This window comes from Bombina bombina, chromosome 2, assembly GCF_027579735.1.
Source record: "Bombina bombina isolate aBomBom1 chromosome 2, aBomBom1.pri, whole genome shotgun sequence".
Classification (NCBI taxonomy): Eukaryota; Metazoa; Chordata; class Amphibia; order Anura; family Bombinatoridae; genus Bombina; species Bombina bombina.
The window spans coordinates 237580681-237599071 of NC_069500.1; the positions used below are offsets into that span (position 1 = coordinate 237580681).

Sequence of the window (18391 nt, forward strand, 5' to 3'; positions counted from 1 at the left end):
TCAAGGTAGTCCTTAAGTAAGGATTAGACTGGGCATGGAGCAGGCACTGCATACAATTTGACTTTATAAGTGAAGGGTTATTTAACTCTATTAGTCTTTTTCTGGGGGAGGCTTATTTTTATCCTCTTTGGGGATTATTCGGCTGCTCTTGGTATTAAGAAAGATTTTGGTTGGCCATCAGTGTTGATGTGACATTTGCAACTTTGCGGTGTGTTTTTTCTTGCTATTATTTCCTCAGGGTCTCTGTTTTATAGGCAGTACGCTATATTCAGCGTAACCAGGAAGTCAAATACTTTCGCGCCTTCACTGTGGCACAGTAGTTTTTTTCCCGGTCACGTGATGCTTTAGTGTAAGACGGAGTGGTGTTGGCTGCAAGAATTTGCGCTCTTCTCTGAAGTCCGGTTGTTTGTGGTGAAATTAAGGCGCAGGTAGGCACCTCAGCCAAGACTGAGGTATGGGGTTCCCTGAGGTGATTTGTTTTGAGCGCATTATCGCTCGGTCAGATGTTATATTTTTTTCTTTTTTATTGTTGTGAGTTTATAGCCTAGCTAATAAGTGGTAGTGTTATGTAGCAATCACTGTAAAGATATACCCTAAGCTGAGGTATGTCACTGGCAAAGTTTGATTTTAAACAGTGGATAAAATTACTGAGATCATGTCTGATACAGAGCAAAAACATGCTCAATTGAATGCCTGTCTTTTGTGTTTAGAAGCTCAGATTGCTTCTCCTGTACAATTCTGTTCCTCGTATTAAGAAGACTGTACAGTGTAAAGAAATAATTTTTATTGCTGAGCCTAATGTCTCTCAGGATGATGCTCTTCAGGTAATGCCACAGCTTTCTCCTGTAACGTCCCAAGCCTCAATGGCGTCACATGCAGTGCCCTGTAGTTCATCTATAACTCCTTGTGGAGTATATTTAAAAGCAGAGATTGCCGCTCAAGTATTCTCAGTGGTATCCTATGTTAAATGGAAAACGTAAGAGAAAACTTAGGGATTCAGATGGCAAGGTTTCTGATTCCAGTAATGCTTCTCAGATGGCTCTAACTCTTAAGTCTGATGAGGAAGATGTGTCAGGTCTTTCTGAGGGTGAAATCTCAGATTTGGACAGTGTAATTCCTTCATCTGAAACTGAAGGAAGTTCTTTCAGATTTAAGCTTTAATACCTTTGTGTTTTGTTAAATGAGGTTTTGGCTAATTTGGACGACTCAGACACTCCTGTCGTTGCCCATCCTAAAAAATCTAGTAAACTTAATAATTACTTTGAGGTTCCTTCTTCTAAGGAGGTTTTTCCAGTTCCAGATTGTGTTATGGATATTATCACACAGTAGTGGGAGAAGCAGGGGATATCCTTTCCCCCATCTCCTATTTTCAAGAAGATGTTTCCAGTCACTGACTCCATAACGGAACCATGGCACACGGTTCCTAAGGTGGAAGGGGCTATTTCTACTCTGGCTAAGAGAACTACTATTTAAAAAAAACATTCAAATGTACTTCCATTAACAGAATGTGGCATGTGCACAGTCTTTTTATATTTACACTTTTTGAATCACCAGCTCCTACTGAGCATGTGCAAGAATTCACAAAATATACGTATATGTATTTGTGATTGGCTGATGGCTGTCACATGATACAGAAGGAGTGGAAATAGACAACTTTTTGTCAGAAAAATAATCTATTACTCATTTGAAGTTCAGACTAAGTGCTATTGTATTGTCTTTTTTTCATACATTTGTTGATTATGCAAATCTACTGTATTTTCTGGTCCTTTAAACAACTTTCCAATTTACTTATATTATTTAATTTGCTTCCTCTAGGTTCTAGCTGCTGATTGGTGGCTGCATATACTGATTGTCATTGACTCACCCATGTGTTCAGTTAGAAACCAGAAGTGCATTGCTGCTGCTTCAACAAATGATTCCAAGAGAATGAAGCAAATTTTATACTAGAAGTAAACTGGAAAGTTGTTAAAAATTGTATGCTCTACCTAAATCATGAAATAAAAAAATGGGGTTTCATGTCCTTTTAAAGGGACAGTCTAGGCCAAAATAAACTTTCATGATTCAGATAGAGCATGTAATTTTAAACAATTTTCCAATTTACTTTTATCACCAATTTTGCTTTGTTCTCTTGGTATTCTTAGTTGAATGCTTAACCTAGGAGGTTCATATGCTAATTTCTTACACCTTGAAGGCCACCTCTTTTCAGAATGCATTTTAACAGTTTTTAACCACTAGAAGGTGTTAGTTCATGTGGTTCATATAGATAACACTGTGCTCGTGCACGTGGAGTTATCAGGGAGCAGGCACTGATTGGCTAAACTGCAAGTCTGTCAAAAGAACTGAAATAAATGGGCAGTTTGCAGAGGCTTAGATACAAGATAATCACAGAAGTAAAAAGTATATTAATATAACTGTGTTGGTTATGCAAAACTGGGGAATGGGTAATAAAGGGATTATCTTTCTTTTAAAACAATAAAAATTCTGGTGTAGACTGTCCCTTTAAATCAAATCCCCCAGCCCATCGACTTTGCTCTATGATCCTGAAGTGTATAAATTCATTACGAATTTGTTTTGTTTTTAAGTTCTGTAAACAAAAAAAAAAGTTCCCTGTTTAAATACTTATAAAACTGCTAATCTGAGGGGGATTATTGAACAGGGTTTTTTAAAATTATGTTTATTATATGATTAAATCTGCCTATGTGTAGTGCTAACTGGGCTCTTGGCTTAGAACATAAAGGCCTTTAGAAGTGAAGCGACCTTATGGTTTGGCACGCTTTTTTGGGACTGTATGGTTCACCTTTCTGACTTTGTCTTCCATTTCTGCATTCCTGACCGTGTAGTGACTGAAAAATTAGAGTCTGCTTGTGTCTGGTTCTAGGAGATGGTGAGTTCCCCAGCCCTTGTACTTGTCAGATGCCGTTTAAGTTTTTTCTTAGTCCATATTATTATATTCTCTATCTAGTTATGGAGGATTCTGATGCTGAGACTGTTCAGATTTCAGATTCTTCGACTTGTGAAGAAGGCAAATTTGCCCCGTTGACACAGGTCAATCAGTTATGTTCAATATACCGTATTAGAGCACCCGTTCCTCGGGCTCGGGGATTCAGGGGTCTGCTGAGCTATCCGCCTCTGGGGGTTCTGTCCTCCAAGAGGCGAGTTCTCTACCGCTCCCTACTTCTACACATGCGGGTAACCCAGATTATGTTTATCCCTCCTTACAGGGCGGCTTGTTCCCCCTGGAGGTTGCAGCTCGTTTTCATTTTCACATATTTTTGGCGATTATGCGTCTGCAAAGTCCAGGCGTTTATTTGCGTTTGTGCTCGTGCCCGATTGTCTATGAGTGTTGTGCCTTTCGCTACAGAATAGAGGGTCTTCACGTTTTACTCAGACACGTTTTTTGAGTTATTAGAGGATCCTATCCTTAACGGATACGGGAATCCGCAGGCTTCTCCTTCGAATGGCTCACCTCATTAGACATGAGGGGATGACGTAATTCCCAAATTGTCTGATTTTGAAATCTTTCCCAGTTTTTTGTTGGAAGATCGGGTTCCGTTTGGCTGGTCCTGCGGGTATGCCTGCTTTCTTCCTAGGCGTTAACCTACGGGTTGCCTTATATTTTCTTTTATCTGGTTAGGATGTCTTTTATTTTCGATTATGTGTTTTCTTCGGGAACTTCTGGGATCGATTCTCTCTGGTTGCTTCTTCGGAAGTTTGTTAAGGGACACGTTAGTCCTAGGTTTGTCTGTTTTACCTTCCCCTTTGAGGGATGATTTAGCCAACTTGACATTTATGACGCTAACTTCGGCTGGTCCTGCTGGGATTCAGATCTTCTGTCCTGTGACTTATTCAGACACGTGATGCCTGTTCTGCCTGGCTGGTCTGGTGGGGCGCTGAGTGCTCACATTATTATTTGTGTGTTTTTTCTTGTTTTTCTTTACAAGTTCAGCTAAACACTCTAAAAAGGATCCGTATGACTGGGAGAATTGTGTCAGTCCTTATTAAGCATTCAATCAGGTGACCGGGTTAGTGGAGTTCCACTGCATCACCCTCTTGGCTCCGCTTCCCTCGGGGCCTAGAGTTTCCTTCCTCTCTTGGGAGGATTGGGGGCTTGGCACCTCCTTACTGCTGTTTTGAAAGGTTTGGCCTTCTGAGGCTCTGGAATGTCCTTGGACTTGTTCCTGCTTTGGTTCTCTTCTTGAGACCTTTTGGACTTCGTCCGTTCTTTGGGTTCCTTTGGGGGACCTAGTTCCCTTTGGGAGTTGGTTCCTTTGTAGGGACATGGGCAGTGTGGTCTCCTTCAGCTCTGTTTAGGGTTTCTTCCCCGGAGCTGGGGGATGCTCCGCATCCATCTTTCATCTTCTCCTCTGATTTTTTGTGGGTGATGTGGAGACTAGCCTTTGTTTGAGTGACTTTGTCCTCAAGGTATCCCCTTGTTCTTGGTCGTAGGGTGGCTATTGCGCCTAGGGCTCTAGTGACCTTGTTTCGATCTTTGCTTCCTTAGCTCCTTGGAGCGTTGGACTCTGGCAAGGGGTGGTCTCGTCTTTTGATCGGGACTTGCAAGTTTTTCTCGTTGTCCATTTTACTTTGGACATTGTATGGTATCTCCCGGGGGTCTGGTTTTATATCAGATGGGGATCTCAGTTTCTGGGTTCTTGTTTTTTTGGGGGGCTCGGACCTCTCCTCACTGTGGTTCTTCCGGTGGCTGAGTATCAGGGTTTTTTCCCTGCTTTGTTTGCCATGTGCTGCTGGCAGCCATTTTACTCACCTCTCTTGCTGACTCTGGGGCATAGTGTGTGATGCTGCTCATTTCCTGCACGCCCTTTTATGGTCAAACTGCTGTACATCTTCCGTGTTAGACAGGTTGCAGTCTCAGAATTGTGATGTCATTACTTATTATTTAAAGGGCCTCTGTTCAGTATGCTTTGCTCTTGCATTGTCTCAGACCTGTTTGTGAGTGTCTGTGTTCCAGTTCCTGTGTTTTAGCTGGCTGTCTGATGTCCCTCCTGGTTCCTGATCTCTGGCTTGTTCCTGACTCTGCTGTTCTTCTTGTTCCTGATTCCGGCTCATCTGACTACTTGCTTTGGCTCCTGACTCGGCTCGTCTAACTACCAGCTCTGGTTTTGACTCCTGGCTTGTTATTTGACTTGTGGACTTTTTATTATTTTTTGTTACTAATAAAGGTGTGATTATTTTTGCACATCTCGTCTCAGTCTGATTCCTGGCATCCTGATACTGATGTTTTTCTTTGTTTCCTTTGTGGATCCCGTTGTGGGTTGTACCGGACTGTTAGGATCTAGAGCTGGTCCGGGGTTCCCCAGTTCCAGGAAACTTGGGCGATGTCCTTTGGTTGGGCTAGTTGAACTGGTTCAGTTGACCAGGTTTTTCTGGGTTCCGATGCCGCCTGGGCTTGCCTTTTGCCTTGGTTGATTTCCCTTGATCGGCTTGCTGGAAGAGTGTGATGGCTTTGCTGCTCTGCATGCAAAGGGGTTCGCTGTGGAACCTCTGCAGCTATGGCACCTTGATCTGTGTGCTAGCCTGTTAAAATCTTCAGGGGATGCCTTCCAGGTCAGGGCGTTGGAGAATTGTTCTCTCGGTTCAGTCTATGGTTGTATCCTGGGGGCAGGTGCTCTGTCCTTCCGGCCCCTTTGCCGGCCCTCTTTGTCTTGGGGGGGCTTATAGCCTTCTTTCGGAAGTGTGGTCCCTATCTTAGGGCTTCTCCTTGCTTTGGGAGGTTAGGACAGACGGGTTAACATATTTAGGAGAGAGGTACGCTCTCTGTGTTGTTCTGTCTGTTTGAAGAGTTATTGGCTCCGCCTTGAGTCTATTTTGGGCCTTTAGCTAGATCTCTATTTCTACAGCCTTGTCGACGGTCTCCATGTGGTATTTCGGGTTGGCACCCGAGCACTAATGTAATGGCTGTGCCATTTTTTCTGCTCGTTGTTTGAGCCTGGGGTTTTTCTGGTACCCTGATTTCGGACCTGCCGATGCTGGTAGTTCTTGAGATCTGTTGTTCTCTCGGATCTTGGGGGCGCATTGGTCCTCGTTGAGGTTCTGGGCTCTCCTTTTATTTTGAGACCTATGTGTAGGTCTGGCGGTTTCGGTTGCCTAGAGTGTGCTTTCTGTAGTGGAGGTCTAGCACTCTACATTTTGGTAGCCGCTTCTAGCAAGTATCCTTCTGTGTCATCCTGAGGATGGCTGCGTGTTATTGACTCTTCGTCTGGGTCTGCTGCATGTAATTTTGCCTGAATTCCTCAGGGTTCTGAGTTCGGATGATGTTTGGTTTCCATTTTCAGTTGTTCCTAGGCACTGGTTGACTTGTTGCCTGGCAAGTAAAGGGTTGCTCTTTGAAACCAGCCACAGCTGTTTGCGCCTTGATCCGAGTGCTAGCTAGCTATTCCAATCCTTGCAGGATGTTGGGAGAATTTTTTCTCTGTTCTGCTACCTGTTCTAAACCTTGTGGTTTTTATTTCGATTGGGCATTATCTCCCCTTGTTGTCAGGACCCATTTAGGTCTTTCAAGCTTGGATTGATGGGGGTTTTTCATTTATGGAGTTTGTGGTAACCTTTCGGTTCCCATTTGGTTTTTCCTTGCATTATTCCTTTGGGAGTTTCGGTGGGGGTTCCCTTCGCTAGTAAACGGTGTGTGTAATGCTTGTGGGATACTCCTCTATCAGACCAAACTCGGCCAGTAGTCTTGTTATCCTGGTGTCGAGTCGGAATGATAGGGAAAATCCCAGAGCAGAGAAAGTTAGTAAGATGAGGAAGGCGGCACTCACCACAGGCAGCACAGTCCCCAGCGGCAACGGCAGAGCAGTCAAAGGACAAACCACTAGAATGGTCAGGCAGGCAGGGTTTGGCAACAGCAAAGCTGTTCAAGGGCACACCACTAGAATGGTCAGGCAGGCAGGATTTGACAACAGTAGAGCAGTCCAATGGCACACCACTAGAATAGTCAGGCAGGCAGCGTACGGCAACAAAGAGGCAATCCAGAACAACAGGGCTTAATAAGCAGAGTAGTCAGACAGGCAGGGATCAGCAGCAGTATATCAATCTTGCAAATTAGGGGCTAAACAGGCAGAGTAGTCAGACAGGCAGGGTTCAGCAGCAGTCCAGCAATTTAGGAGTTAAACAGGCAGAGTAGTCAGACAGGCAGAGTTCAGCAGCAGTATATCAATCCAGCAATTCAGGGGTATTACAGGCAGAGTAGTCAGACAGGCAGGGTTCAAACAAATTAAGGCAATACTGTAGTAACGATCTATCACACCCAGGATCACATAAAGTAACACCTATACTTGGGCAGTGATAGATTGTTATTGAGGGACTTACATAGGTGCAGGCAATGAGCAGGGAAGGAGACGCCGTGCTTCTAGCAACAGCTAGAGCAGCGCAGCGTGACAGTGTGTGGTGGGGGGCTGACTATTGGGCGACGGTGTCTCCCGGAGGACTGTTGGCTCAGTTGTGTCTGATGTTGTGGTCTCTAGCTAGGCTTCCAGGTTATCTGCTGGTCAGTGTCCTTGCGGCCTTTTCCCTTTTTGTTTTCTCGGCTTCGGACGAAGCAGGGAATTTTTGTTGGGTAGCAGTTTCAGGGCCGCCTATTGTACCCTCCCGTTTTGGCATTCAGTGTCTATAGTTTGGGTATTGTTTCCCAAAAGTAATGAATGCAGCTGTGGACTCTTTCCATTTAGGAATAAAAACATAAATTATGCTTACCTGATCATTTTCTTTTCTTGAGGTGGAAAGAGTCCACAGCTCCCCATCCGTCTTTTTTATGTGGGGCATCTTTATTTTTTATTCTTCTGGCACCTTTTCACCCAGATATTTCTTCTACTGTTCCTTGTTCCTCGGCAGAATGACTGGGGGATGAGGAAAGTGGGAGGAGTATTTAAGCCTTTGGCTGGGGTGTCTTTGCCTCCTCCTGGTGGACAGGTTCTTAATTCCCAAAAGTAATAAATGCAGCTGTGGACTCTTTCCATTGGAAGAAAAGAAAATTATCAGGTAAGCATAATTTATGTTTTTGCTTTATTCTCTTGGTATTCTTAGTTGAAAGCTAATTGTAGGAGGTTAATATGCTAATTTCTTAGACCTTGAAGACTGCCTCTAATCTGACTGCATTTTGACCAGTAGAGGGAATTAGTTCATGTGTTTCATATAAATAACATTGAGCTCATGCACGTGAAGTTACCCTGGAGGGAGTACTGATTGGCTAAAAAGCAAGTCTGTCAAAAGAACTGAAATAAGGGGGCAGTTTGCAGAGGCTTAGATACAAGGTAATCACAGAGGTAAAAAGTGTATTTATATAACTGTGTTGGTTATGCAAATCTGGGGAATAAGTAATAAAGGGATTATCTTTCTTTTTAAACAACAAAAATTTTGGTGTTGACTGTCCCTTTAATATTCACTAAGCGCTACCAGATATTAGCTTAAGTAATAATGATTTGGAAAATGTCCTTTTAACATAAAACAACTGGTTTACTTTAAACAATGGATGCAACTTGCATAAATTGCAGTTTTTAATAACTGATTTATTCTTTAGAAGTGGTAAACTTCTAATCATAAAGCATCACCAAAACTGAGCTCCTCATTTTCCCCCCTTCTTCCAAAATCTCCACCCCCAATATCTCTATAACTGTCGACAACCCCATCATTACCCCTACCCCGCATGCCCGATGTCTCGGGGTCACATTTGACTCAGATCTTTCCTTCACTTCTCACATTCAGTCCTTGGCTACAGCCTGCCGCTTCCACCTTAAAAACATCTCTAAAATTAGACACTTCCTTACACAAGACACAACTAAGATTTTAATCCACTCTCTCATTCTTTCCCGCCTTGATTACTGCAACTCTGTCCTCTCTGATCTCCCCACCTGCCGCCTAGCTCCTTTACAATCCATAATGAATGCCTCTGCCAGACTCATCTTCCTTACACGTCGCTCTTCATCTGCTGCGCCTCTCTGCCAATCCCTTCACTGGCTTCCTCTTGCCTCTAGGATCAAACACAAAACTCTCACTCTTACATACAAAGCCCTCAACTGCACTGCTCCCCCCTACATCTCAGACCTTGTCTCCAGATACTCTCCCTCCCGTCCCCTTCGCTCTGCTCATGACCTCCTACTCTCCTCCTCTCTTGTCACCTCATCACACTCCCGTTTACAGGACTTCTCCAGACTGGCTCCCATCTTGTGGAACTCTCTGCCTCGCTCCACAAGACTCTCTTCTAGTTTTAAAAGCTTCAAGTGCTCCCTAAAGACTCTACTGTTCAGGGATGCATACAACCTACACTAACCTTTCTTTATACCAGTTCCTCTCCTCCACTGCAATCCCCTGAACCCTCTTAGCATGTAAGCCTAAAAGTCCAGCTGTTTGTAGATCACCTTCTTAAGAGCTGACTACAACAGTGCAACTCTTGGCAGGGCCCTCTACCCTATAATTGTTTTGTTGTACTCCCCCTTTGTTTATAGCGCTGCAGAATCTGTTGGCGCTCTACAAATAACCGATAATAATAATAATAATAATAATAATAATCATTTTATGTTCTTCTCTATAGAGTTTTGAAGGCTGGACAGGCAAATATATGCAACCTACAAGATTCTAATGAAGAAATTACACATGTTTTTACCAGCAATAAAGGTTTATGTACAGGCATCTATAATAAATTGTTTAAAGGAATCTATCATTCTGTACAGTACCTTGGGAAATATCTCTTGGAGGTAAACACTGCACATGTTTTTTACTATCTTTTTTTTTTTTTAACTATAGTAGAGGTCTAATATATGTGGATGAGATTTTAGAGTTTAGTGTTCTAGCTATATGTTCTCCACTTACATAGTCTGTGAGGTTGTCGTTTTATTTTCTTTCTTTTTTCTAGCAAGTACACATTAAGGCATAAATATGATGGAATTTAAATATTATTGTGTTAAAAAAAATAAAAGGCAATTGTGCCTAATTGATTTCTAGGGCATATAGGCAGCAATTCAGATCAGTGATGGGTTTTTCTTTGAGGGAAGGCTGTTTGTTCTATTGGGTGCTCTCTGGTGCAATGCCTCAGGTTTGTTCAGAAGTATAAAAATTAAAAAAACTCCTGGTGTTAGTAAACTAATCATCTTTATGAAGTAAGGATAATGAATAAATATATTGATTCCTACTATTTATGTAAAATTAGTTTAACAGTACCATTTTTTGCATTGCTTTTTTGCACACACACACAAAATTAGGAAAACATGAATAAAGAATCAAATTACAAAAATTATGATGTACTCTTTTGGTGCTTTTTTATGTATATATAAACTACTTTGAAAGCATAAAATAAAGAATTGTCGTATTGTTCTCACAGGAGCCAATAGTACAAATACCAGAAGAGGTTCAAGCCATCGAAAGTTTTCAAACTAATGATCAAGAAACCTGTAAAGAAAATCTGACAGATAAACAGTTTGCTGACATCAGGCATTCAATATGGAAGCACTTTTGTTACACTCAGGTACAGAACAATAAATTAATATTTGTACAAGTTGTGTTTAAAGAAAATGTATTCTTAGCATGGTAGAATACTGCTGTTTGGATAAACCCTTGTTTACTACCTTGTTTGCTTTCTTTTACAGGCCATTTATCATAAATGTATTAAACAGGATGTTATGGGGCAAAATAAATTTAAGGTATGTTATTCTCATTTAAAAGTAATCTAAACAATAAAGTTTTATATTTATTAAATAATTTATGTGTTTAGATTTATGTATATTTAAAGCTTCTGCTAAATAATAGTTTTTAACAGCAGCAACATTTGGCCACAATCTTAACCATTTCAAACATATTCTAATAATCTAATCATTTAGTTTTCATCCTAGTTGTAGATAATTTTTCTTGTGTGTGATGTTTGTTTATTTATATATATATATATATATATATATATATATATATATATATATATATATATATATACATACATACATACATACACCTTGTGTTAACTATTTTATATATAGTTTGATTTATTTGCTGCGATTTTCAGTGCAAGATATTTCAATTCTCTATTGAACTATTAAAAAACTAAATCGGTTTTAAATAAAAATCCATGTATTGAGTAATTATAGACAATTTAGAAGGGGAGAAATACATAACTTAAGGCTTCTAACAAATAGGCATACTCTGTATGTAAATGAGCAAAAACAAAAGATTAATGCTCCTTGCTTTGGAGACTTTGCCAGAAGCTCATAAACACCTCATAACAACATCAAAGGGTATGCATGAACAAAAAATAAATATCAAAGGAATCGGTCCCAAATAGGCTGCCACCCTTAAATTTACGCACAGTACACATCAGCTGTAAGTAACAGGATTTCATGGGAAACATCCGAGCTATGAAAAACATTGATTATATACTCAGAATTGCTTTGAGGGGAGATAACAGATGTTCAGCCTCCAAATGAGCAAATACACAGTGTTTTCTTGTCTACAGCTTGCCTAAAAGAAAATAGAGCTTGTTTTTTGTGTAAAATGTTCTATAATTACTCATACAAGTATGTGTTTCTTGTGCATCCCCCATCAGTAGTGTTCCGATATTGCTGGGGGGTGTAATTTTGAATAAAGGTTACGTTTGGATCTTTAGTCAACTTTAACCTTCTCCAGAAAATGTATGCTTATTGTCTAGGTTGCTATTAAATCTATATACAAAGCTATAATTTAAATTGGGATCTTAATTGCCTAATATCTGTCTTTGAATAGCAGTGTTTTCATTGCATTACTGTTGCAAAGTGACATTTATTAGGCAGTATCTTTGTGCTAAATATAAAATGGGAAGTGTTCCTATAACATCATTATACATGGGATTTAAAAAAATAAAAATAAATAAATATTGCACTCTTAGTAAAAGTTTGCGTTGGTTTTACTCCCTGGTGGATGAAGCACCAGCCCAGAGGAATAGACTTCTTAGCAGAACTACCCCTTTTAGGCATGCTTGAGTGAACAGGCAGGCAAGACAAGTTTTATTGTACAGGAACTGGAGACTCGGATACTGTAAGCAGGATTGGACAGCTGTAATATCCACTGGAACTGAAATAAGAAGTGCCCTCTCTATGGCCAGGAACTGGTGTGCCCCCTCTATGGCCAGGAACTGGTGTGCCCCCTCTAGGGCCATGAACTGGAGTGCACACTTTAGGGAGCAAAATACAGTAGTGCTCACTTTAGGGAGCCGGAGACTGAAGTGCCCACTCTTAAGGCCGAGACTGGAGTGCCCACTTTAGGGAGCCTGAGACTGAAGTGCCCACTCTTAAAGGGACATTAAACACTTTGAGGTAGTAATATAAAATGATAAATCATATATATAAATAAATGTCTGCAATATACTTTATTTATTTTGTCCCCCTTTCCTGTAATTCCATTCTGAAATTGTGAGCTTTTCAGTTCCTGTTAGAAATGTAAGTGCAGTACACTGTTATATTTCACGCAACCATTGGCTGCACACTTTAGTGACCTATATATAACTGTCCCTTATTGGCCACAACAAAGAAGGTAACCTAAGTTACAAAATGGCAGCTCCCATTATTTTATAGAAAAAAATACATGTATACACTTTAGGGAGCCTGAGACTGGAGTGCCCACTTTAGAAAGCCGTGACTGAAGTGCCCATTCTAAAAGCTGAGACTTGAGTGCCCACTCTTAAGGTCGAAACTAGAGTGCCCACTTTATGGAGCCTGAGACTGGAGTGCCCACTTTATGGAGCCTGAGACTGGAGTGCCCACTTTATGGAGCCTGAGACTGGAGTGCCCACTTTAGGGAGCCTGAGACTGGAGTGCCCACTTTAGGGAGCCTGAGACTGGAGTGCCCACTTTAGGGAGCTGAGACTGGAGTGCCCACTCTTAAGGCAGAGACTGGAGTGCCTACTTTATGGAGCCTGAGACTGGAGTGCCCACTTTATGGAGCCTGAGACTGGAGTGCCCACTTTAGGGAGCCTGAGACTGGAGTGCCCACTTTAGGGAGCCTGAGACTGGAGTGCCCACTTTAGGGAGCCTGAGACTGGAGTGCCCACTTTAGGGAGCCTGAGACTGGAGTGCCCACTTTAGGGAGCTGAGACTGGAGTGCCCACTCTTAAGGCAGAGACTGGAGTGCCCACTCTAAAAGCTGAGACTTGAGTGTCCTCTCTTAAAGGGACACTGTACCCCAAAATTTTCTTTTGTGATTCAGATTGAGCATGAAATTTTAAGCAACTTTCTAATTTACTCCTATTATCAAATTTTCTTCATTCTCTTGGTATCTTTATTTGAAATGCAAGAATGTAAGTTTAGATGCCGGCCCATTTTTGGTGAACAACCTGGGTTGTCCTTGCTGATTGGTGGATAAATTCATCCACCAATAAAAAAGTGCTGTCCAGAGTACTGAAACCAAAAAAAGCTCAGATGCATTCTTTTTCAAATAATGATAGCAAGAGAAAGAAGAAAAATTGATAATAGGAGTAAATTAGAAAGTTGCTTAAAATTGCATGCTTTTTCTGAATTACAATATTAAAAAATTTGGGTTCAGTGTCCCTTTAACCCCTTAACGACCAAGGACGTACGCCACACGTCCTCAAAAAAAATACAGTTAATGACCGAGGACGTGTGGCGTACGTCCTTGGTCTGGAAAGCAGCTGGAAGCGATCCTGCTCGCTTCCAGCTGCTTTCCGGTTATTGCAGTGATGCCTCGATATGGAGGCATCCTGCAATAACCCCCCTTGGCCATCCGATGCAGAGAGAGCCACTCTGTGGCCCTCTCTGCACCGGACATCGGTGGCCGGTATCGTTGGCGGGTGGGAGCTTACGTGGGAGGCGGGTGGGCGGCCATCGATGCTGTGTGTGGAGTGGAGGGGGGCGGGATCGGGGGCGAGACCTACGGGGGCGCGCGCGTGCACGGGGGGGTGGTGGGCGTGCACGGGCGGGAGCGGGTGGGAACCGCTACACTACAGAAAAAAAAAAGTTCAAAGTAAAAAAAAAAAAAAATACATTTTCATCATTATAAATTTAATCTAAGGGATCTGGAAGGGGTTGGGGGTTGGTCTTGGTGGGGGGGAAAGCTACACTACAGAAAAGGGAATTTTTTTTAAGAAAAGCCACATTTTGTACAAAACTGGGTACTGGCAGACAGCTGCCAGTACCCAAGATGGCGCCCATTAAGGCAGATGGGAAGGGTTATAGAGCTGTTTGGTGGGGGATCAGTGAGGTTGGGGTCTAAGGGGGGATCCTACACATTAGCATATGTAAATATGCTTCTTCTTTTTTTTTTTTTTTTTTTTAAAAAAAGGGCCAAATACCTTTTATTTTAGTACTGGCAGAGTTTCTGCCAGTACTTGAGATGGCGGGGACAATTGTGGGGTGGGGGAGGGAAGAGAGCTGTTTGGGAGGGATCAGGGGGTCTGATGTTTCAGGTGGGAGGCTGAGCTCTACACTAAAGATAAAATTAACCCTGCAAGCTCCCTACAAGCTACATAATTAACCCCTTCACTGCTAGCCATAATACACGTGTGATGCGCAGCAGCATTTAGAGGCCTTCTAATTACCAAAAAGCAATGGCAAAGCCATATATGTCTATTTCTGAACAAAGGGGATCCCAGAGAAGCATTTACAACCATTTGTGCCATAATTGCACAAGCTGTTTGTAAATAATTTCAGTGAGAAACCTAAAATTGAGACAAATTTAACGTTTTTTTTTAATTTGATCGCATTTGGCGGTGAAATGGTGGCATGAAATATACCAAAATTGGCCTAGATCAATACTTGGGGTTGTCTACTACACTACACTAAAGCTAAAACTACCCCACTAAAGCTGTTTGTAAATAATTTCAGTGAGAAACCAAAAGTTTGTGAAAAAAATTGTGAAAAGTGAACGATTTTTTGTATTTGATTGCATTTGGCGGTGAAATGGTGGCATGAAATATACCAAAATGGGCCTAGATCAATACTTTGGGTTGTCTACTAAAAAAAAAATATATACATGTCAATGGATATTCAGAGATTCCTGAAAGATATCAGTGTTCTAATGTAACTAGCGGAAATAGCAAAGTGCTACTTGTATTTATGGCCCTATAGTTTACAAAAAAAGCAAAAAACATGTAAATATTGGGTATTTCTAAAATCAGGACAAAATTTAGAAACTATTTAGCATGGGTGTTTTTTGGTGGTTGTAGATGTGTAACAGATTTTGGGGGTCAAAGTTAGAAAAAGTGTTTTTTTTTCCATTTTTTCCTCATATTTTATAATTTTTTTATAGTAAATTATAAGATATGATGAAAATAATGGTATCTTTAGAAAGTCCATTTAATGGCGAGAAAAACGGTATATAATATGTGTGGGTACAGTAAATGAGTAAGAGGAAAATTACAGCTAAACACAAACATCTCAAAAATGTAAAAATAGCCTTGGTCCCAAACGGACAGAAAATGGAAAAGTGCTGTGGTCATTAAGGGGTTAAGGTCGAAACTAGAGTGCCCACTTTAGGGAGCCTGAGACTGGAGTGCCCACTTTAGGGAGCTGAGACTGGAGTGCCCACTTTAGAAAGCCGAGACTGAAGTGCCCACTCTAAAAGCTGAGACTTGAGTGCCCACTCTTAAGGTCGAAACTGGAGTGCCCACTTTATGGAGCCTGAGACTGGAGTGCCCACTTTAGGGAGCTGAGACTGGAGTGCCCACTCTTAAGGCAGAGACTGGAGTGCCCACTCTAAAAGCTGAAACTTAAATGTCCTCTCTTAAGGTCGAAACTAGAGTGCCCACTTTAGGGAGCCTGAGACTGGAGTGCCCACTTTAGAAAGCCAAGACTTGAGTGCCCACTCTAAAAGCTGAGACTTGAGTGCCAACTCTTAAGTCCGAGACGTGAGTGCCCACTCTTAAGGTCGAAACTAGAGTGTCCACTTTAGGGAGCCTGAGACTGGAGTGTCCACTTTAGGGATCCTGAGACTGGAGTGCCCACTTTTAAGGATGAGATGAGTGCCCACTCTACGGCTGAGACTGGAATGCCCACTCTAAGCATGAGACGGGAGTGCCCACTCTAAGTCCAAGACAGGAGCAGGATACAGAAGCTGGGCACACGCCGTAGCTGGATACTGGTACTTGGTATGCACCTTCCGGAGAGCTTGGCTGCAGTTTCTGGGGACTCGCACTTGGTAGATACTATTTGCAGAGCTTGGGTACAGTAGCTAAATACAGGTACTTCACATATACCCTCTGCAGAGCTTGAGGACTGAGAAAAATTAGTGCTTGCAGGCGCCCTCTGCAGGACTTGGTGTTGAAGCAGGATACCAGAGCTACAGGATGGTAAGACAGGCAGGTAACTAGAGATAGTAGTCAGCTGAGTGTCAGTTACCAGGAAACAGTCCAATTAGTCAACAAACACTGGGAGAATCCAGAAGAGTAGTCCGAAATCAAGCCAATTTCAGAGTACCAGGTAAGCAGTCTAATCCTTTATCTGGGGAGATTTAAAAGAGAGGTCAGGAAACAAGCCAGATTCAGGAACCAAGAGAAACATCAAACAACAAGAATTCAGGTTCAATGTCATGGCAGGGAGTGGTCTGTGAGGCTTCCTTAAAGGTCATGATACCCAAATGTTGAAACACTTGAAAGTGATGCAGCATAGCTGTAAAAAGCTGACTAGATAATATCACCTGAACATCTCTATGTAAAAAAGAAAGATATTTTTTTTAAGACACGACGAGTCCACGGATCATCTTAATTACTAATGGGATATTCACCTCCTGGTCAGCAGGAGGAGGCAAAGAGTACCACAGCAGAGCTGTTAAATAGCTCCTCCCCTCCCTCCCACCCCAGTCATTCTCTTTGCCTACGTTAGTGATAGGAAGAGGTAAAGTGAGGTGTTAGATTAGATTCTTCTATCAAGAGTTTATTATTTTAAAAGTAGTGCCAGAGAGTGCTGCTTTGTCCTAGGGTGTAGCCATAGTCCATATCAGTCTCTACAGGATAGCTTTGGTGGCTTTAGAGCAATGGAAACTTGTGGGGCATAATTCTCACTGCGCCTCCCATGATTTACTTGCTGCCCTTATCCTTCAGTCTGAGATATGCATTGACTCAGCATTTTGATATCCTCAGGTCGATGTGAGGGACAGGACCTCTCAAGCCTGATAGCTGCCTTACTGCCAGGCAGAAGTCAAGGTAAGTGCTACTTTTAATTTCTGGGGAAAAGGACTCAGAATTTTTTAATAAAAAAAGCACATATTTCATCATAAAGGGCTTTTTTTGAGGCTAAGTTCTTTGTGTGGGGACATAATACCTTTATTTAAATGAAAAAAGGGTTTCTGTGCAGTGTATTGGGCCAGGGCACTGGGGCTGGAGCAAGTTAAACGTTTAACTGATTTATTAGTTTATTTTTTGAGAGAATGGCTCAGGTGGTTTCACAGTATTAGGTGTGCAGAGCGGTTAGATCACGCCCACGATGGGCGGTCCTTCCGGTTTTGGCGCCATTCCGTAGCGCAGCTCATAGTGCGCTCAGTGAGGTGACTGGTCTTTGCTAGAGTTGCATGAGGAAGAATATCATGCATTTCTAGGGCAGACACGTTTTTTTTCTGGAAAATCAGTTGCCTAATCTGTTTTAGTCATCTCGGCAGAGTGAAGAAAACACTGAAAGACCGTTTTGGACATTGACAATTTTTGGTCAGGTAGGAGCACTTCAGCAGTGCTGAGGTGCAGAGGATATTTAGTTTTTTTATTTGTTATTTATCTGTTAAAGAGAAATTATTAACAAAACTGTCAATTTCAACAAAAAATAAAATAACCGTTTAAAATTTATATATATATAATAAATTTGATAATTTGTATTTGTTATTTAGTAAATTGTGTAAAAACATGGACCAAGGAGACTTGCAAGATGTCACCTGTGCCTTATGTTTTGACGCTAATGAGGAACCACCAATCCCTTTCTGTCCTTCATGTATTCAAAGGACTTTAATTTATAGGGATAAGATTTTTTCAGAGCCAGTCTCTTCTATTGCAGATGTTGTCCAAGAGTCTAATGTTGAAGGTCAATTTATGCCGCAGCTTTCTCCCCAAATGTCCCAAATTTTACCGCCCTCACAAGCAGTGCCCTGCGCTTCCGCTATAGTTCCTGCAGGGATTTTGTTACAAGACATAGCTTCTCTTATGTCTTCAACTATTTCTGATGCCTTATCTGCCTTTCCAATGTCACAGAGCATACATAAGAGAAAAGCCAGAAATTCAGTAAGCGAGGTATTTGACGCAATTGTCGCAATTTCAGACGTATCCTCCCAGCAACCTGAAGAGGAGTGTACTGCAGTAGCTTCTGTAGGAGAAATTTCAGATTCAGAGGGTTTAGTACCCCTGACAGATTCGGAGGTGGTATCTTTCAGATTTAAGCTTGATCACCTTAGTCTGTTTCTGAGGGAGGTTTATTTAATGTAATTAGCA

At 41.8% G+C, this 18391-nt stretch overlaps 1 protein-coding gene across 1 annotated transcript in view; it reads left to right on the forward strand.

The window, feature by feature from the left end:
• SLF1 (SMC5-SMC6 complex localization factor 1) overlaps positions 1 to 18391 on the forward strand; it is a 686747-nt gene that overhangs the window by 157635 nt on the left and 510721 nt on the right. The window contains exons 5-7 of the mRNA XM_053701493.1: positions 9545 to 9707; positions 10331 to 10474; positions 10596 to 10649. Coding sequence (XP_053557468.1) covers positions 9545 to 9707; positions 10331 to 10474; positions 10596 to 10649 — 361 coding nt within the window. The remainder of the gene's footprint in view (positions 1 to 9544; positions 9708 to 10330; positions 10475 to 10595; positions 10650 to 18391) is intronic.